Source organism: Schistocerca cancellata, chromosome 1, assembly GCF_023864275.1.
Source record: "Schistocerca cancellata isolate TAMUIC-IGC-003103 chromosome 1, iqSchCanc2.1, whole genome shotgun sequence".
Lineage (NCBI taxonomy): Eukaryota > Metazoa > Arthropoda > Insecta > Orthoptera > Acrididae > Schistocerca > Schistocerca cancellata.
The window spans coordinates 10,391,619-10,414,210 of NC_064626.1; the positions used below are offsets into that span (position 1 = coordinate 10,391,619).

General features: G+C 41.9%; 1 protein-coding gene across 2 annotated transcripts in view; it reads left to right on the forward strand.

Moving 5' to 3' along the window:
• LOC126164011 (kanadaptin) overlaps positions 1-22,592 on the forward strand; it is a 318,048-nt gene that overhangs the window by 212,196 nt on the left and 83,260 nt on the right. For both annotated transcript variants that reach the window (XM_049920204.1, XM_049920205.1), the window contains exon 6: positions 15,549-15,740. In XM_049920204.1, the coding sequence (XP_049776161.1) occupies positions 15,549-15,740 (192 nt within the window). The remainder of the gene's footprint in view (positions 1-15,548; positions 15,741-22,592) is intronic.

Genomic DNA, 22,592 nt, shown 5'->3' on the forward strand with positions numbered 1-22,592 from the left:
ATTCAACAGAATAAAAAAAGAACTTTTCTGTGCTGTATAAAAGGGCTGCTGTTCATGGCAGGAATCAGTTGTGGTGAGATTTAGCATATGCCATTCTCACCTGAAGATGGTAGCCAGACTGTCAGTGAAATATTCTTTTAACGTGACTGTGTGGTTTGGCTGCAGACCTGACAAGAATATAATAAAAGTTGTTTCAGTGACTGTAGGCTTTCCCGGTGTAAACTGTCGATGAAGGTTTCTCGGGTCTGCAGCCGGGAGGTAGCATTGATATCTCGCGGCATTTCGGGAAGTGTTGTACTACCCGTCTTCTGGCGGAGTCATCGACGCTGCCATCTGGCTGGAGACCCGAGAAACCTTCAGCAAAAGTTGTTTCATTTCTTGATTCAGTGGTCAGTTTGGCTTTTGACTACTCGCGTTATTGGTTTGCATTAATTATTAATGGAAACTCCAGGTTGGAATATCACCAATATAAGGAAAAGGAGAGATTGGTACTCGCTGTAAAAATGATGCACTGAGTTGCAGACAGGCACAACAAAAACACTGTTACACATTTAGCTTTTGACCAAAGCCTTCTTCAGAAAAAGGAACTACACACACACACACACACACACACACACACACACACACACACACATTTACTCGCACAAGCAAGCACAGCTCACGTACTCATGACTGCCATCTCTGGCAGCTCGGACTGGAATGTGGAATCTTGGTCCACCTCAAAAAATGCTCAAACCTGTTCAGCTAATCTAGCCTTGGACTACCCCCATACCTGACAATCCCTGCCTCGCAGACCCACTACATATACCCTACCCTCCAAAACTCACTCCCACCCCTACACAGAATGCAGAATCTAAATAGACCCAAAATATTGACATGAATCTTTCCTCCACAAGCCTTCGTCCCACTGAGTCCTTTCCAAAGACTTCAGTTTTTGCCCTACTCCCAGTTTCAATCATGCTGCCCTTGCTAAACAGTTCTCTCCTTCACCCAATCCCTACAGAGTATACACTTCTTTGTTACCAATCAGATTCAACCCAAAACCAATGTTGAAGCATACTTGACGCACTCTGTTCACTCCTCCATCCAACTGTGATCCACCTCCACAGCCCCATGTCACCCTCTGGTAACATTCCAGAATTTCTTAATCTCAAACCTTGTCTCACCATCTTTCTCTAAATCCATCAACATGCAGGCTTATCTTACATTCACAGAAAGAACTACAATTGTACACCTAAAAACTGATCCTGACCTTATAATACTACCTGCTGATGAAGGCACCATCACTGTGGTATTGAGCTGCAGGGCATACCTGACTAAAGGTGTCTGCCAGCTGTCAGTTTCATCCACCTACAAACCCTGCCACAATGACCCCATTCCAGAAATCCCGCAAGATTCCCATCCGTCCTCAAATCTTTAGACCAATCTTAAAACCTCTCCCCTGAGTCTATCCCTCTCCTCGTGCCTACCATTCTCCACACTCCTACCTACTACATGCTTCCTAAAGTCCATAAACCCAACCATCCAGGATGCCTCATTGTAGCCAGTTAATCTTTCCCGACTTAGAGAATCCCTGATCTCATACACCAACACCCTTCCAATTACACACAACCTGCCCTCCAGTGTAAAAGACACCAACCATTTCCTCCACTGACTCACCACAGTTCCTATTCCCATGCTACACAGTGCCCTGCTCATTACTTTTGATGCCACCTCTCTTTACATTAACATTCCTAAAGCCCATGCTCTTGCCGCTGTGGAATACTACCTATCCCAATGCCTGATGGATTCCAATCCTACAACTTCCTTCCTGGCCACCATGACCAACTATATCCTCACTCACAATTACTTCACAACTGCAGGCACCACCTACAAATAAATCCATGGTATGGCAATGGGCATACACATGTCACCATCCTTTACCAACCTTTTCTAGTGTCATGTAGAGGAATCCTTCCTAACCACCCAGAATCCCAAACCCCTCACCCAGTTTAGATTCATTGATGACATCTTCATGAGCTGGATTGAAGGTGAGGACACCCCGTCCACATTCTCCAGAACCCTAACACCTTCTCCTCAAAAATTTTTCCGCTTGAAATCTACATTGATGGGAAAAGACATCTGTCCTGGTGACCACCACAGAATGGTAATGATCCCTTGAAGCACTCATATCTGCACAACCACAACTACTACCACTGCAAAATCACTACAGTACACAACAGGGGAACCAAGGACAGTTACAGGTATCGGTGGTGGATGGGTTACTCACCGTGCAGAGGAAAGATTGTGTCTCAGGCAGGCACAACAAAAAGACTAAGCTACATGTAAAGGACTGTGAGAAAAGGATAAAATTAATAAAACAATATTTTAATGATTAAATCAAACAATGGAAAATCCAAGATGGAATGTAGCAATATCAGAGAAGGAAAGTTGCTACTCACCATATAGCAGAGATGCTGAGTCATGATAGACACAACAAAAAGATTCACACAATTATAGCTTTTGGCCATTAAGGCCTCTATCAGCAATAGACACACATACACACACTCACGCAAAGGCAACTTGCACATACATCTGCAGTCTCAGACTGCACTTCTAGTTCACTTTTCCTCTCAGGATTATTTAGAAAATTTACATTGAAATCACCACAGATTAATAACTTCTTCTTTTTGTCTGACAGACAGCATAATAGGGAGTCAAACTTTTTTATGAATAGCTCCCAGTCTCCTAATGGGGACCTGTACGCTGTTGCTAATATCAGTACTACATTATCTAGCTGAAGTTCACATGCACAAACCTCAAAGTGCTGATCAACACAAAATTTGCCTACTTCTACAGTTTTGCATTTATCCCCTTGTTTTAAGAAAATGGCAACTCCTCCTTCGTCCTTCCTATATCTACAAGTGTAAGATGCTAAATTATACCCACTTATACTGACACTATCCATGCCCACAGCTCCATGGTGTTCATACAGACAGAGTATATCAATCTCATTCTTATTTTTGAGATCATCTAAACACACTAATAGCTCATCTACTTTATTATTTATTCCCCTGATATTTTGATGAAGTAAGTTGATACTGCCCTTAGCTGTACCCCTATTTACTGTACATGTAGTTTCTTTTATTCTATTTATCTTGATTGTCATCTGTCTGGACTTTGGCTTTAACCTAAAACACCTGTCTGCCTGGACCCACAAACCACAGGGATCACCCCTTGTGTGACTGTGGACCCCCTTACAGTTTCTGCTAATAGAGAAGCTAACTTATTTCTCCCCATCCTATTCAGGTGCAGGCCATGTGTAGTGTATCCCCACGTACCAATAGCATTTACTCGAACAACAGTTATGTGAGATGTTACTGGTGTCTGGAGCATCCTGTTCAGCTCATGCCTTGCAGCAGTGTTTACCCAGGGCTGATCATGGCACTGAAAGACCTCCACAAACCCCACATTTGTGTGCTCAGTTTCTGCTCCTATTTTACCCAGGTCACTCCTAATACTGTATCTTGGCTCGAATGACATTAATATACTACCAGACCATGAGTTATGTTTTTGATTAAATTTCTGAATTTAAGCTACATAATGATGAAGTGAGTAGACTAGCACTGTTAATAAAAAGGATATAAAAACTGATGAATATTTTGGTTACACACGAGAAATATATGAACAGACATTACTATTATTAGAAGACAAAGCTATGTGGATGATAGGTGAGGATGCACTGTTTTCGTTGATACAAGTTGACATTAGAGTATTATAGACAGGACAGTAAGAGTACTGCATTCCACAAACTGTAGACAGTGGCATCGTATTGTTTCTACATAAATGCTGTGGGCACTTCACGATTTATAAGTGTATCAGACATATGAGTAAATTTTATTATTTTAAGAATTTAAGTATAAAGATAAAGAAGATATTAAGAACATATGAGGTATGCCAGAGAGTCTTATTGTCTCATACACAATGTATCTTACAATTTTAAAGGGGCTATGTGATGTAATAACTGCAGATTTTTGTGGTCAGTTATTGAAAGGAACAGAAGGAGTGACATACATATTAGTGTTGGTGGAATGTCAGTCCAAATGCGTAAAATTATATCCAATTAAGCCGGTTACAACAGTCACTAGTACATTGCTTAAAGGAGTATTTTGTGAATGTAGGAAAACCATGGAGAATGTTAAAGGATAGTGGGGCACAGTTTACTAGTAATAATTTCAAAGAATTCTTAGCACAGCAAGGAGTTACACACATTTGTTTATCAAAATGTCTCCCAAAATCTAACCCATCAGTATGAGTCATGAAAGAGACTGGATTTTTATGCAGTCATATTATTCTGATAGACATACAACTTGGCCTCAGATGATCCTGAGTTGCATATAATCTTGAGTAAACTACCACATATGTCTACCCCGTAGAAATAATGAATAAGAATCTTACTTGTGAGCCATTATTAAAACTATTTATGTGGCCTACTTTAAAAAAAGCTGGACTGAAAAGAGCTACATGTGATAGTAGATGATAATCTACATAGACAGGCAGAATTAAAGGTAAGGAGGTCAGTGTTGGAGTGCAAATGCTCTCATATAAGATAACTGACGTATTTCTAGTCAGAGAATTTGTCAGAGTTTGAACATAAAAAAAGTAAGCTTTTTCTTAACAAAATCAAACAATGGAAAATCTGGGATGGAATGTAACAATGTAATGAAGTGGATAGATTGCTGCTCACCATATAGCAGAGATGTTGAGTCACAGGTAGGCACAACGAGAAACATGTCAAACAAGTAAACTATAGGACTAAAGGCTTTCTTCCAACTTAGACCCAAAAAAAAAAAAAAAAAAAAAAAAAAAAAAAAAAAAAAAAACAACACATTGCACATTGACCACAGTCTCTAGCAGCTGGAGCCAGACTGCAAGCAGCAGTGCATTATGGGGAGAGGCATCTGGGTGGAGGTAAGGACAAGGATGGGGCAGGGAGGGGGAGCAATAGTGGGGTAGGGCTGGGGGATGTTAAAGTGACACTGGGAATGTGCAGGGACAAAGTGGGGAGAAAGCCAGCTAGGTGCAGTCGGGAGGTTACATAGAGGGTGGGGGAGAGAGGTAAAATCTCTGGGTGCAATTGTGGAATGAGTGCTGTGTAGTGCAGGAATGGGAACAGGGAAGGAGCTGATGACTAAGCACAATAACTAACAAAGGTTGAGGCCAGGGGGTTATGAGAACGTAAGGTATATTGCATAAAAGCTGGTGTTTGTGGGAAGGATCCAGATGGCACAGACTGTCAAGTAGTCATTGAAATGAAGGACATCGTGTTGGGCGGTGTGCTCAGCAACAGAGTTGTCCAGTTGTTTCTTGGCCACAGTTTGTCGGTTGCCATTCGTGCAGACAGACAGCTTGTCTGTTGTCATGCCCACATAGAATGCAGCGCTGTGGTTGCAGCTTAGTTGTAGATCTCATGACTGGTTTCACAAGTGGCCCTGGGTTAGGTGATGTTTGTGACCGGGCTAGAGTAGGTGTTGGTGAGATGATGTATGGGGCATGTCTTGCATCTAGGTCTATTACAGAGATATGAGCCATGAGGCAAGGGGTTGGGAGCAGTGGTTGTGTAGGGATGGATGAGGATATTGTGTAGGTTCAGCGGGCAGTGGAATACCTCTCTTGTGGGAAGGACAGTGGGGGGGACATTTCTCATATCAGGGTACAATGAGGTAGTCGAAACCCTGGTGGAGAATGTAATTCAGTTGCTCCAGTCCTGGGTGGTAGTCACGAGGGGACTGCTCCTCTGTGGTCAGACAGTGGGACTTCGGGAAATGTTGGGTGATTGGAAGAAAAAGGCCCGGGAGATTTGTTTTTGTACAAGGTTGGGAGGGTTTTACGATCTGTAAAGGCCTCGGTGCGACCCTCAGTATATTTCGAGAGGGACTGCTTGTCACTACAGATGTGATGGCTATGGGTAGCTAGAGTGTATGGAAGGGACTTCTCGGTATGGAATGAATGGCAACTGTCGAAGTGGAGGTATTGTTGGTGGTTGGTAGGTTTGATATGGATAAGAGGTACTGATGTTTACATCTTTGCAATGGAGGTCAACATTGAGGGAGGTGGCTTGGTGTGTTGAGTAAGACCAGGTGAAGCAAGGGGGGGGGGGGGGGGGGGGGGAGGTGTAGAGGTTGTGGATGAGTGTTTGCATTCTGCGTGTTTATGAAGGATTCCTCTAAATGGCGTGTGAATAGTTTGGCATAGGATGGTGCCATGGGGATGTACATAGCCATATCTGGGATTTGTTTGTGGGTAATGCCTTAAAAAGAGAAGAAATTATGGATGAGGATATAGTTGGTTATGGCATCTAGGAAGAGATTGTTGGTTCTGAATCCATCAGGCATGGGGAAGGGCAGTGTTCTATAGAGGTAAGGCCACGGACATTAGGGATATTAGTGTAAACTTCCTTTTCCAAGACCCAATGTATTCCAAACCAACAACATCATTCCTAGTCACCATGACAAACTATACTCTCATCCATAATTACTTCTCCTTTGAAGGCGTTACCTACAAACAAATCTGAGTTACAGCTAGGGGCACCTGGATGGTACCATCCTACGACAACCTATTAATAGGCCATCTAGAGGAGTCCTACCTAAACATCTAGAATCCAAAACCTGGTTCAGATTTATTGCTGACAACTTCATGATCTGGATCAAGGGTGAAGACACCCTGTCCACAGTCCTTCAGAACCTCAACACTTTCTCTGCCATTTGCTCCACGTGGTCCCACTCAACCCATCATGCCACCTTCCTCGATGTTTATCTCCACCCTGAAGATGGCTATATCAGTACCTCTGACCATATCAATCCTACCGATCACCAACAATACCTTCAATTCGACAGCTGCCTCTCATTCCATTGCAGGCAGTCCCTTCTGTACAATTTAGCTACTGGTAGCCATCGCATCTGTAGTGACGACCAGTGCCTCTTGAAATATACCGAGGGTACCACCTTGTACAAAAACAGATCTCACGTGCCTTATCTTTCCACTCATCCAACACCTCTCAAACTCCCACCGTCCGGCCACAGAGGAGCCTTCCCCTAGTGACTCAGTACCGTCCAGGACTGGAGCAATTGCATTACAATCTCCAACTACCTCTCATTGTGCCCTGAAATAAGAAATGTCATGCCCAATGTCTTTTCCGCTCCACCCACAGTAGTATCACGCAGGCTACTGATCCTACACAATATCCTTGTCCATCCCTACACTACCCCTGCTCCCAACCCTTTGCCTCTGGCTCATATCCCTCTAATAAACTTAGATGCAAGACCTGCCCCATATATCCTCCTGTCACCACTTACTCCAATCCAGTCCAGTTATGAACATCACCTATCTCATGAAAGGCAGGACAACCTGTGAAACCAGTCATGGGATCTACAAGCTAAGCTGTAACCACTTTCCTGCATTCTACATGGGCATGACAACCACTAAACTGTCTGTCTGCACGAATGGCCACCGACAAACTGCAGCCAAGAAACAACTGGTCAACTCTGTTGGTGAGCACACCACTCAAAATTTCAATGACTGCTTCATATCCTGCGCCATGTCGATCCTTCCCACCAACACCAACTTTTCTGTCTCAACATCTCCGAGTGGAGCTTATAAGGTTGTGGTATGCCACTTTCTAAAGCAGTTCATTTGCTGGATCCAAGAACAGGTCAAGAAAAAGGAATTCACAGTATTGATGCAATAAAGAAGTTCATAACCTCTAGGAGAATCTGATCCTTTGTAGAGGAAATGAATTCTCTCTGACAGCTATTATACATTATCAAGTGCAGCAGTAGCAATAAGCAGATAGTGAGTGCATAATTGCTCCACAGAGCAAAGGAATAATCGTATAAAACTTTAGAAGTATACAAATTACATACATGGAGTGTACTGTGTAATCACATAAATACGTACATACATACCGAGTGAGGTGGCACAGTGTTTAGCACACTGGACTAAAAATCCAAGGTACCTCACAAGGGCTCACAACGGCTTCCATAGACTTACTCACTCCATCTGAGCCACGTACCCCTACCTTCTACCTATTACCCAAAATCCACAAAGAGAACCATCCTGGCCGTCCCATTGTGGCAGGCTTCAAAGCCCCAACAGAACGTATCTCAGCTCTGGTAGACCAACACCTCCAACCTATCACCCGCAGACTCCCATCCTACATCAAAGACACAAACCACTTCCTAGAACGCCTCAAATCCCCTCCCACCTGAAACCTTTCTTGTCACCATAGATGCTACATCCCTTTACACAAACATCCCATATACCCATGGTCTCTCTGCCCTTGAACACTGCCTCTCCCAACGCCCACCCGAAGATCTTCCAAAAACCTCATTCCTTATCGCACTCAACTTCATCCTCCCCCATAATTACTTCACTTTTGAAGGCCAGACCTACAAGCAAATCAGGGGAATGGCCATGGGAACCAGGATGGCTCCGTCCTATGCCAACCTCTTCATGGGCCGCATGGAGGAGGCTTTCCTGAAGACCCAACAGCTACTTCCCCTGGCCTGGTATAGGTTTATAGATGACATATTTGTGATCTGGACTCATGGTGAAGAAACACTCCTTAATTTCCTCCATAACCTCAACTCCTTTTTGAATCTGAATTTCAGCTGGCCCTTCTCCAAAACCCAAGCCATGTTCCTGTATGTTGACCTTCATCTTGTTGAAGCTCACATCCACACCTCTGTCCACATCAAACCCACAAACAAACAACAGTACCTTCACTTTGATAGCTGCCATCCATTCCACATCAAATGCTCCCTTCCCTACAGCCTAGGTATTCGTGGCAAACGTATCTGCTCCAGTGACGAATCCCTCAACAATTACACCAATAACCTGACCAGTGCTTTCCTCTCCTGCAACTATCCTGCAGACCTTGTCCACAAACAGATCTCCCGAGCAATACATACCTCCCCGTCCAACAACAATGTTCCTACCCCCAGACCACACAGAAGCATCCCCCTTGTCACCCAATACCATCCTGGCCTCGAATACATCAACAAATTACTCTGCCAAGGATATGACTTTCTCAAGTCAAGCCCTGAAATGAGATCATCCCTTGACAATATTCTCCCCACACCACCCATATTTGTCTTTCGTTGCCCCCCTAGCCTCTGTAACATCCTTGTCAAACCCTACAATATTCCCAGACCACCTTCTCTACCCAGCAGTTCCTACCCCTGTAACCGACCCCGCTGCAAAACCTGCCACATGCATCCCCCCACAACCACCTACTCCAGCCCCGCTACTGGTAAAACATACACAATTCAAGGCAGGGCCACATGTGAAACAACACATGTCATTTATCAGCTGACACGCCTGCACTGCACAGCCTGTTACATTGGTATGATGACAACTAAACTGGCTGAGCGCATGAACGGGCACAGACGAACTGTCCACTTAGGAGATGTCCAATACCCAGTAGCAGAGCATGCCCTCCAGCATAATTCTAGGGACCTAGGAACCTGCTACACCGTATGTGCCATTTGGCTTCTCCCACCCAACACCAGTCCCTCAGAACTGCGGAGATGGTAACTTGCCCTCCAACACATCCTTTCATCCCATCATCTCCCTGGGCTGAACCTACATCAACCAACCTCACTCCCATTTACTCTTCAGTCTTCTTCTCTTTCCCTTTCCTCTTTAGCCATTCATGCATCTTTTCGTCCTGCATAGTTGTGTTTATCTTTATACTATATACCTCTTTACTTCTGTATGCATCCTCTTTGGTTTGAAGCTGGCACAGTACTTACAGTAGAATATCTTTGGCTTCCCTCTGACACCCATGCCTCCATCTTTGCTACCCTCCCTGTTTACCTTTCCCCAGTTGCTTCATAACCTGGGTTGTGAGTAACTGAATCCACTTTCCCTTCTTCCCGTTTTTTCCCCTCTCTCCTCCCTGACGAAGGAACAAAGTTCCGAAAGCTAGGATAAAAATTTTCTGTTCTGTTTTGTGTATCTATCGGCTGTACTGAGCTGAGGAAATTAAAGTTTCTGCGTGACCATCTTTCATCAACGCAGTAGAAAGAAAGCGGTACCTGTTGCTAAAGTGAATAGCAGCAACATCATCAGCATTAATTCTGTTTTTCCTTTATCTTTTTCTGTCATTAATTTTGCTTCAGTTATATTGTTTGGTAATTGTTTCACAGTCATTCTTGTTCTATTACATAATTGTGACACAGCTAAATTTCTCAACAAAATAATTGGTGATACTATTTTAATCTTAAACCATCTAAAGGCATTCCTCATGCATCATCATAATCATTATCATAATTGCCACCAGAATTTTATTCCAGCAACTTTGTGAATGATTGGCCTCCATTGATTTCTGTCCTGGTATAGTTTTCTCTCTCCACTGCATCACACATTGCTCCTTTCCTCTCAAGATGTTCATTAACCTGGTCTATCCATCTCTCCCAAGGCTGCCAAATTGGTCTTTTCCTTGGTACCTCCGTCTTCAAATATTAACTTGAAGCTCAAGTCGGATGCATTCATTACACTTGACATAACCAGTTCAATCTTGCAGCACTCATTCTTTCCTCTGTGGTCGAGGTTATGTGCAGATCTCCTTAAATATTAATTTCTCTCTCTCTCTCTCTCTCTCTCTCTCTCTCTCTCTCTCTCTCTCTCTCTCCTGGTTTTCTGTAGAGCTGACCAGAGGAACTTCATTTCACATGTCTGTATCTGACTATCGCACCAAATTCAAAAATTCGTTTGGAAAATTAACATTTTCATTTGCAGCAACCTTTGAATCAATTGACTTATATATTCCTTCCTTGGCAAGAGTCCTGCTTTTAATTTTTAAATTAATATCATCAGCATGTGGATACCCTCACCCCCCTCTCTCCGACAGCTTTGCAGTTCCAGGCAGCAAAATTGGAAGGAGCTTGCCCCAGTTTATGGGTACAGTAAATATTGGCAGGCTGCCAGCATTTTCAGTTGATTACCTATCCAGTATTCGGTGGCGTAGGACATCAGCAATGATTCTATTTGCAGGTGGTCCCTGAAGTGTTGGATAGTGGGAAAGGGGGGGGGGGGGGGGGGTTATTTCCGCTCTAACAAGAAATAAATAAGAAGTACCGAAAAATGTTGATATGTTCTTAAATTAGAATTAAGCAAAACACAGTATTTAGCTGTGGGCGGTCATAATTGATGTTAGACAGTAATAAAATGACACAGAGCACATATAAAGAAACGATCACTATGTACGCAGAACTTCTATCGAGCTGGAGAGAAGTGAAAAAGTGGGAGATTCTGGCGAATCTCGCCACACAGGTGATGCCATCGGTTTCCATTCCCAGCACGTGATACTCACTGAGCAAACAAAATACGATGCATTTGTAAGTGACATTCCTGCGTTCTGTTTGAGATGATGAACAGATAAACTGCTACTAACTGAAAGGGAGAAATGCCTGTGGAAAGAAAAGTGCACAACGATGATGTTGCTGCAGCGGCTGGTCCATCTTGAAGCCCAGATTGAATGCCTAGGATGTTGGCTGCCTTTAAACTTCTGTAAGCTTCTGACTTTAAAAAAAATAGATTTGTGGGAAGGCAGGGACAAAAGCCTCCCTTTTGAGACATAAGAGTTTTCCTGTTAAGGATCAGTCCCAACCGCCGCAAAAGGCATTACTCCTGAGGAAGAAGAATGATTGTTTAAAACTTTAGTAATTTTTAATGGCTACCACCTTTCTGGATAAATTATCACCTTCTCTCAGAATGACAGCAACCGAAATATGTTTCCATATTCCAGTACCTCTATCATAGAAATCATTGAAATCATTATTATGAACTTTCTTTCTCTCAGAAATTTTGTTATTGACGTTGCGATTATGAGTACTCCAGCGGGATGTTCAGTACTGAGGGTTCCGAATCTGTCATCTAACTGAATTAATTCCTACTCGACTCTCTCTCTCTCTTAGTTTGTGGTGTCGTATGGCAACCCTCTGATGCTTACCACCATGTGGTAGCCCTGAAAGGTTTATTGTGTTATAAACTACTACATTTCTTGCTGCTAAAATGGCTCTTTCAAATAACCAATTTGAATTTGCTTAATTTCGAACAATGTTCGGATAAACTTCACATATTAACGATAATGATAGCAGCAGAAGAAACGAATTAAAATTTTTGCTGTGTCTGGGACTCTAACCCGGGTCTGCTTGCTCGCTACGCAGAAATGCTAACCATTACATCACCACAGCACGATGGTCAACATTGCTGCACGAACTACCCAAGTTGCGTGCCCTCCCCAACACGAACTTCAGTTCATATCTTCTGCTTGTTTTTCTTTACACTGTCACTACTGCCAGGGCTCTCTGACATTGGAATAGCACCCCAGCGTTGGACACAATGGGGAAAGTCCTGTACCATAGACGATCTTTGAGAGAAGTGGATTATATGGCACCATTACTACTCCTGTCTCGCATTACTACTTTACAAGTGATACTACCATTTTGCATAGATTGTCTTCTGAGCTTACGCTAGCAATCTTCTCCCATTTGTGATTCATTTAAATATGGTCTCGGATATCTTCCTGTTCATTTGCCTCTAATCGTACATTGTGAATTCATATTTAACCTTCCACATTTCTCAAAAATCATGTTTTTCACTGTTATATTGTAATTGTATCCTCTTTTGGATTCTGAAATTCAACGTGAATTACTTGATAAATTTAATGTGGATGGAATTTTTCATGTAGCCAATTAAAATTGTGTGAATGAGGTATTCCTCATTTCTGCCATTTGACTGTGTCCGTCTAGCATCTAGCAGTTCTAAAATTGTGATACTTTTTGATGACATTCATGAATGTCACTTATTTCAGTCGAAAAGCTTCAGCTATTATGTCATAAGATTCCGTGTGAGCCTGTCTGTGGATCACATCATCTGTGATCTGCAGCTGTGATGAATTTCAAGTGAATACTGTGAACAAATTAGGGCACCACATTTTCTTATGTAGGTCATAGCATCTCGGATGTACTTGTGCTTGTGTTGTGGATTTTCTACATATGTTGAAGGTAAAATCATCGGTCTTCCGATGTCGTCAACATTGCCACCATTCACGGTTGCGCATCTCTCGTATCTTCTGCTTACTATTCCGTAAGCAATTTATTTTGGTTCTGTTATACGAATATCATTTATTCTGCCTCTACTGCGGCATACGTGTCAACTGAAAGCTGTTGAAATAATTTGGGGGAAGGTAACATAGTTATATCCATCATTGTCTTTTATCATTATGCAGTATGCATAAAATTCCTTTAGAGTTTATTGTCTGTTTGTGTGTCTGCACCTGTATGTGGGTTCACTTGTGTCAAATTGAAATGGCAACCATCTTCTGCTCTTAAAAAAGACTAACAGATACAGAAGTGCATCATAGAACAGTGTGTTTCTGTGATACATTGTAATCTTTCACAACTGAATAATTATGTCACATCTTTTTGTACTAATTGTCTGCAGCCACAATCGGAATTTCGGTGACTTGGGGTGCATTGATTCAGTGTTGTTGTTCTCTAACTTGTCTTTTGTTGGCTTGAGTCATAACTTTATATTCATTGGACACCATTTGATCCTGTGCTGTTGTGAATATGTGGCCAAACTGATTGTACTCATGTAAAATCCTCTGTTATCCAACTGAATTTCTTGGTGCTGTAGAAGTAAAACACACAGATGATCCATTTTGCATTGACATGTTTGTGTCCATTGTTCTTTTTAGTGAGATCATAACAGAATGCTTCACCTGTCAAATTGTAATCCCTACTTCTTCTACTTTGCACTTCTTTACACTAATGTTTTGTTCATGCGCTTGTGGTCATTGTGTTTCACAAACTTCATTCATTGTAACTGTACTTAGTTTGTTTTGTAATGTTGTTTGTTCAACAGTTTCATTCTGTCTGCTTGTGAAGTGTTGCACTTGATCCTCTTCTTTAATTTCATTTCATTGTTCCCCTGTTAAAGTTTCTGTCATTCTATTGAGTCTCTTCTGGTGTGAAGCTAAACGTGCTTCTCCTCTGTTTAATTTCTTCAGCGTCCTTTCTGTTTCCTTCTTTTTGATTCACCATTGGCAAAATCTCCTTATCACATATATACACACTTCAGAATGGGAACAGGATAATGGAACATCCTGGAACATTGTAGAATGTTCTGGGCCATACATTGCTGAGCTAGGCCGTATTCTATCCATGCCACTGTTATGGAACATTCTTGGACCTTCTGAAAAATTCTCTAACATTCAGGAACTTTCTAGAATCTTCTCAAATATAAAGTAACATTCTTCAAAATTGTAGTACATTCTATCTGGAATTATAGTACTGTGACATGAAATGAACCACATTCAATCACTCTGTGACAATATTTTTGTTGTTAATTGAGACAATACTAGTTTGAAAGTAAGTTTGTTATTCCTCAGTGGTGCTGTCGATCACAGTAAAAGAAAAATGGTTTGTTGTTGTGCTATGTTCACATCAGTTTAACTTTTGGTGGATAGATTAATTATGTAAGTTGTGAACTTGATGTAAAACGTCATTTTCCCCATGTTTTTGATTTACCAGTATGGTACGTTTGTGTAAACCCAAGTGTGCAGTATGTTTCAAAATAATGAGTACATTGTAGCATTATTACATTCAACTTGCAATTGTAAATAATACATCAAATGAATATCATAAGTGCTGCAAAGCCTTAAAACCCTTATATTCATTTTGAAATAGCCTGTACTATCAATGTCACATCCCTGTGAAACCATAATTCAAACATTGTTTCTCCATAGATATCCACAGACCAGATGCGTGACAATATAGAAATGATTAGGAGTTACTAAATTTTTGTTGTGTTATAGTTGTGCAATCTTTAGTTATGAAATATAATATTGTAGTTGTGAAGTACTGGCAGAATTTGAAATTTTTTCTCTTAATATGTGGTTATAAAGTAAAAATTGAATCATCTTGTGGCATTATTGGCCAGGAGACTACAGCTGGGATAGTTTGGCTGCCTAGTGCTAGTCTTTTTCTTTGATGCCACTTTGGCAACTTATATGTCAATGAAGATGTGATGAAATGATGAGTACAACACGAGACACCCAGTTCCTGTGTGAAAATAATCTCTGACCTGGTCAGGAATCGAACCCTCTGGCCCCAAGTAATAAAGGCAGCAATGCTGACCTCGAGCTGTGGACTATTTGAAAGTAGTTGATGATTAAGCTTGTGGCACCTATTACATAATACAACTAGAATTAAAAATTTCTTTAACATATTGTAATCCTAATTGTGATGGTGGAAGGATCACATTGTTCTACTGTATTTGTTTTAGATTTGTTGGTGTTTTTACTTTACACATTTTGAATAGCATGAGATGCCAAAATAAAAACTGCAGAAAATTTGTTTGTGTTGAAATTATGTTGTTCAGCCATAATTCAGCTTGTAATATGGTCTCAATACTGCCACAATGTTACACTTTGAGATACATTCAGCAACAAGATCTCACTTACAACTGTGATGATTTCATTGTATGTTCTTGTTTTTCAGCTCAAGAAGTACAATGAAGTTCAGCAACAGATAAAAGAAATGGAAAAACAGTACATCATAGCAGCGCAGAAACTTTCTCGTAATAGTGGTGATTCCGTGGATGATGATGATGATGATGAAGATGCTCTGGATGCATACATGACACAGTTGTCATCTGGCATTGTTGATAAAAAAGCTGTGTCCAATTTGAAAGTATGTTCCTGGAGTACATTTTCACACTTCATAATTATTTTCTTTATGCTTATTAGTATTGTAGCACAATGTTCTCTTTAATTCTATTTGAAAGATCACATTTTGTTTACATGGATCTTTTGGAATGTCAGTATATTGTATTTGTTTGTGTGTTAAGGTGTAAATGGAATACTTTGTTCACCTGTGTATCTGTGTGTAGACAGAGGAGGACACTACCTCGTATGCTCTCAATCTGTTATTCCTTAATGCTCTGGTATTATCAAACCTTCTTCCAGTAGAGGTAAAGACACAACAGCCAGCCTACTAGTGACATTGACGAGAATACAGTGAAAGTAGTTTACACAACTCGAGCACATTTAACAACTGAGGGACCGCAGGCCCGTGCGTGCCCTCGTAAAGGTACTTTCCACACCAGGCGTCGCCAGTGTATTGCCACGTGAGCACGGCAGTCCTGCTGATGGCAGTCATTGACCGGGCTGCCCCTGACAGCTGCCTCAGGTAGTCGATTGTGCTGTTTAAACGTCTGCTGTAGGAGCCCGACATACATCTGCTGCGGGTGATAGGTGTAGTAACGGGCAGGTTACTACGATCCTCCTCGCACGTGTGCGTGTCGCGGCCCGTGATGCTGTGACTGGAGGGACACCGAGGTGACCGGTGGGCAGGACCTGTGCAGGGCTCGCAGAGCTGTGTGGATGTCGAGAGTCTGCGTTGAGGAGCACCAGTGCGGGCACCGACAGCGGCGAACTGGAGAGGGGGGTCTCTGACTCGGCTTAGGGGAAGGCGTCGGCACTGATGCCGACTGTATGACGAGGAGTTGGGCCCACAGCCCAGAGAGAGATCCCCCCCTGTCCATCCCAGAAGCAGCCAGTTCTGGTAGCATACCACAAATCGATCTCCTGTGCAAACTGTGAAGGCTGCATTGGCTGTGGACTTCAGACAGACTCCAGTGACAGTACCATCCAAACACCCTGGCCCAGACTGATATGCTGGTTTTACTTATTTATATATTTATTTTACACTTCTAGTTCTGTTGGGGCAAATCTGAGAGGTCACGGAACTTGTCAGTACGTGAAATTAGAACATAAAAGTAGTAACAGATACATTAAAATGTTTATGAACCCAAAAAAAGACGAGCCAGTCAAACACAGGAATCAGCTTAATTTTTCAGGGAACTGCTTGACAGAGTAGAAGGAGCCACCTGTGAGGAAACTCTTCAGTTTCGATTTTAAAGTGCGTGGATTACTGCTAAGATTTTTGAATTCTTGTGGTAGCTTATTGAAAATGGATGCAGCAGTATAGTGCACACTTTTCTTCACAAAAGTTAAGGAAGTCCGATCCAAATGCAGGTTTGATTTCTGACGAGTATTAAGTGAGCGAAAGCTGCTTATTCCTGGGAATGAGCTAATATTGTTAATAAGAAGTGACAGTAAGGAATATATATATTGTGAAGCCAATGTCAGAATACCCAGACTAATGAACAGTGCTCGACAAGAGGTTCACAAACTTGCACCAGGTATTGCACAAACCACCTGTTTCTGAGCCAAAAATATCCTTTGAGAATGGGAAAAATTATCCCAAAGTACAATACTACAGGTCACAAGCAACTGAAAATAAGCAAAGTTGACTACTTTTTGTGTCCAACTATCACTTACTTCAGATACCGTTTGAATAGTAAAAATGGCAGCATTAAGTCTCTGAATGAGATCCTGAACATGGGTTTTCCACGACAATTTACTGTCTATCTGAACACCTAGAAATTTGAACTGTTCAGTTTCACTAATCGTATGCCCATTCTGTGAAATTAATACATGGTTTTTTTTTAATTGTGTCTTAGAAACTGTAAAAATTGAGTCTTACTGTGACTTAGTGTTAGTTTATTTTTTACAAGCCATGAACTTGTGTCATGAACTGCACTATTTGAAACAGTGCCAATGTTGCATAGAACGTCCTTTACTACCAAGCTAGTGTCATCAGCAACTAGAAATATTTTAGAATCACCTATAATACTAGAGGGCATATCATTTATATAAATATGGAACAGGAGTGGCCCCAGCAATGATTCCTGGGGCACCTCCCATTTGACAATGCTTCCACTCAGGCTCCACGTCATAGCCATTCTCAACACTGTGGATAATGATGTATTGCTATCTGTCGTTAAGGTAAGAGGTGAATCAATTGGGAGCTACTCCCCGTATTCCATAATGGTCCAACTTCTGGAGCAATATTTTGTGATCAACACAGTCAAACGCCTTAGTAAAATCAAAAAAAGATGCCTAGTGTTTGAAACCTTTTGTTTAACCCATCCATTACCTCACGTAGAGAAGAGAATATAGCATTTTCAGTTGTTAAACGACTTCTAAAGCCGAACTGTACATTTGATAGCAAATCGTGTGATGTAAAATGATCAATTATCCTTACATACACAGCATTCTCAATAACTTTAGCAAATACTGATGGCATAGAAATAGGTCTAAAATTGTCTACATTATCCCTTTCTCCCTTTTTATTGAGCAGCTTTACTACTGAGTACTTTAATTGTTCAAGAAACTGACCATTCCGAAAGGAAAAATTGCAAATATGGCTAAATACAGGGCTAACATGTGCAGCACAGTACTTTAATATTCTGCAAGGCACTCCATTATATCTATGAGAGTCCTTAGTCATCAGTTATTTAATTATTGACTCAATCTCCCTCTTGTCTGTATCACAGAGGAGTATTTCAGACATCAATCTCGGAAAGGCATTTCCCAAGGGAGTTATATGAGTCCCTGTATAAACTAAGTTTATATTTAATTCACCAGCAATGCTCAGAAAGTGATTGTTAAACACTGTACACATATCTGACTTATCAGTAACAGAAATATTTGTGGTACGAGCTGACTTCATATCGTCGACCTTGTGCTGCTGACCAGAAAGTTCCTTCAAAACTGGCCATATGGTTTTAATTTTATCCAGTGAATTAGCTATCTTGTTTGTGCACCACACACTCTTTGCCTTCCCAATAACATCGACAAAGGTGACACCGCTGGGGTGTGCCTGCCCAGCAGCAAGAGATTGAGCAGTGTCTGTGGCTGATGGCCACATTCTGTGTCTTAAACGCTCAGACAAGGCATCGTGCCTTGTCATTCGACTGCAAGTGGAAGGAATGCACGGTGACAAGGCGAATACTATTGAATATACAAAAGTCCTTGAAATATTGCGTAACAAACTAAAACTGGGGTGCAAGACAAGCCTTCTCTGGAGAATACCTTTGACAGGGCCTTGACAGTTCTGTCTGCTGTCGCAGGCAGAAAACAAATGACACAAGGAAAATTACACTAATCATCAGTAGCCAATAATAAAAAAATTAAAAAACTAAAAAACTAAAAAGGACCGGCAAAATTGATGTGGACCTTTTTTTTTTATCTGTGTAGGGACCAACTTTGGCAAAAAACCAGTGCACAGCACCATCTCCTGAACCAAACACTTGCAGCAGGTCGCGACAGAGTGTTCCACATCCTTGTCGATGCTCACCACGTGGTGGTACACCGACAGTTTTGTGTGAGAGATCCCCCAGTGACCTTGATGTAATAAGTGGAGGACTTCCAGCGACAGTGCCAGTGGAAGTAAACTCTTCTATCAACAGAAGAATAATGCCATTCAAGAGAGAGAGGCAAGGGTTCAAAGCATAAAAATGCTGAAGTGGGTTTGATGCCCGGCCAAACGGACGGTCAGGCCATCTGTGTCGTATCACGTGTACGGTGTGCCGTAACACTGGATCCGTCACCACAGCTGAGGCACTGTGGGAATTGGTGGTACAGAAGCCATCCACGATATGCCTCAACTCCGTACCCAGTTGAATACAGAGCAATTCCTTCTTGTTGTACAAGAGGTCACGGCCCACAGGGAGATGGGCAGAGCATCCACATTAGCTTCTTGCAAGGTGGCACAAAATTATATATTTCGTGATAGCACTGGGACAAGAGCAGAGGACAATTAGTGGCTTTGTCCAGCAACGACGCCAGTGGGCTGAACGGTAAAAACCGAGGGCTTACGGTCGGTAATCGAATGAAACTTTGCACTGTACAAGAACACGTGACATTTTTTAGGAATAGATGAAGGCAAGTGCTTCTTTTTCCACCCGAGTGTATAATGTTGCCAAACTGAGTTGAGTATTTTTTATGCGAATGGCGATGATCCAGAACTGCTCCCATCCTGTACTGGGACAGTGTCCCTGACAAAACCAGATATTTGCCGGTTTTAACTGTTACAAAAAGCGGTGTGGAGCAGAGACTATCTTTAAGATGCACAGAAGCATGCTCACAGGCTGCAGACCAAACAAAAGGAGCACTTCTGAAAAGCAAAAGGTGCGAGGGGTGGACGATAGTAGTCACTTGTGAATAAACTTACTATAGTACGGCACTATGCCGAGGAATGGCTGATGTTCTGGTAGATTGGACAGATGGAGCAAAGCTGCGAGGGCAGCAACATGTTGTTCCACAGGGGGCACACCCGGCCGGGAAATGTCACAATCCACATAAACAGTGGAAGGCTGGAAATAGTGCAACTTAGTGAGATTACAGTTGAGGTCTGTGGCCTGTAGAATAGTAAACAAACAATGACAGTTACATAGGTGAACCTCCATGCTAGCTCCTGGCACAGAGATATCTTCGAGATAGTTAATGCAACGAAGAATAACTGTCATAACATGTTCTAAAAAACTTTGTAAGATGGCAGGCGCAGTGGTGACTCCAAACATTAGCTGTCGTTAGAGGAACTCCTCCAGTCGAGGCAGGGGGTAAATGTCTATTACTGCCAGTGCAGTAACAGTAACCTTGAAGAGACATACACAGCCAAAGCTGACCAGTCAGATTATTTATGATCACTAAGGGTATAGCCCTTTTACTTGAGGAAGTCGATCTGATCACTCTCAGTGATGTTAAGCAATCCATCTCTGTCTTAATCTGGAAGTATAAAGCTGCTTGCACTAGCCTCACCCTAAAAAGGTGAGGGCATGTGCAGTGAATTGTTAGGACAACTTAACCCTGGGCAAACAGGTCTGAAAACTCTAGAGCACAAGGAATCCATTTCATGATAAGGCACTTGGCCCAATGCCAGATGCACCACATCCGCAATAGAAAAATAGAAAGTGGCAAAAGCATCTAACCGAAACAAAATTTCACTACTCGCATCAGTTACTACGGAGTAGGTAACAGAACAAACAGCTGACTTGTAGACTGCGCCGGCTGTGAATTGACTGAGAATAGGAATCTGCTGTTTGTTACAGCTTTCCAACCGCCACTCGACACTTGCCAATGGTGGGGACGCTAGCCGGGTGTACTTGTATGAGTTGAGTAGGGACACAATATCTCTCGTGTTGACCTGTATGTCATTGGCTTATCCATCAGCCGCATGTCAATGAAAAGTTTGCTCTCGCCTGTGGACGATGACGAAAGAATATGAATAATCATGTCCATTGTTTGCTCAGTTGCCCAAGTTTGATACAATTGGATTGGCTGTTTGTGATGTTAGTAGAATTTGACACATGCAGCAACCACCTGCGTATGCTTGTTGTAATAGGAGAATGCAAACCACACATATTGTCAAAAGAAAGCAACGCTGGTTCTTGCAGAGGAGCTAACATAAACAGTAAGTAACACATACAATTGGGTATCCACGATAACAAAGGAGTCTTATATACCTCTTTACTGCACATTTTGTCTTTTGTCTTTGGGGTGGGGGCGGGGGGCATTGGGATGTGACCAACTGCCAGCTGAGTATGGGTCAACATAACCAACAACCATTCCAGTATGGCTTTATATGCCTGCTGTTGTTGCAAAGTGACTGGATTAAAGCCTCCATGGAAGAACCAAATCCAGAAAAAATTACAGAATCTGAAAGACATGAAAATTCGAGCCTTGACATTGCCACTTATGTTCCGACTAGGAACAAAAGGAAACACACAGCCATAAAGAGATAAAATTTATTGGATCATGGAGTGACATCGACAAGATCACAGTGAAACAATTTACACATCTCGAACACATTTTAGAAGTGAGGGCCTGCAGGCCCAAGCCTGCCCTTATAAAGATGCTATTCACATCAGGTTTCACTGATGGCAGAGCTGCTGACTGCAGCCACCTCGGGTTGTTGTCGGTATGCTGTTTGAATGGCGGTGCACACTACGCTTTCTGTAGTGGCCCGACTTATGTCCACTGTGGGTGGTAGATTTAGTAACCAGTGGGTTACTATACTTATATAAAAATTTTTAAGCAAATCATTTTTAGAAATGACACTAGGTGCTACACGAATAAATCAAGCTCAATAAAATACAGTAGAACCTCACTAATCCCACCTCAAATGGACCAACTCCCCACTTAGTCAGTCCATCCCATTCCTGGTGTTTGATACATGACTAATAGTCTGCGAAATGGATCTGTAGGTAGTTGACCATTGATGAGTGTGGTAGTTCAAGCAGTTTTAGTATGAAATAGCTTGTTTCTAACTCTGTCAATAAATATTATCATGCACCATTTGTTTTATATAGTAGTGACAATATGTTACTTTCATATTAAAATGTGGAAAACTAAATTATGGCATCAGCTAAATGCAAACATGTGATGCTGTCTTTAGTGAGGAAACTGAAAGTGCTTGGAAAGTTAGATAAAGGGGAGTCTCTTCGAAATGTAAATGAAACTGGTGTAGGCACAACAGCTGATAACACACTGGTGCCCAACGGGTTGGCAATCCAGTTACTATCCGAATCCTGAGGAAATTTGCTACTATTTACAATTTTTTAATAAATTTACTAATCCACTTACCTCTTTAGGCAGTATATCACATTAACCTTCAATCCTTCCTCTTTATGAATAT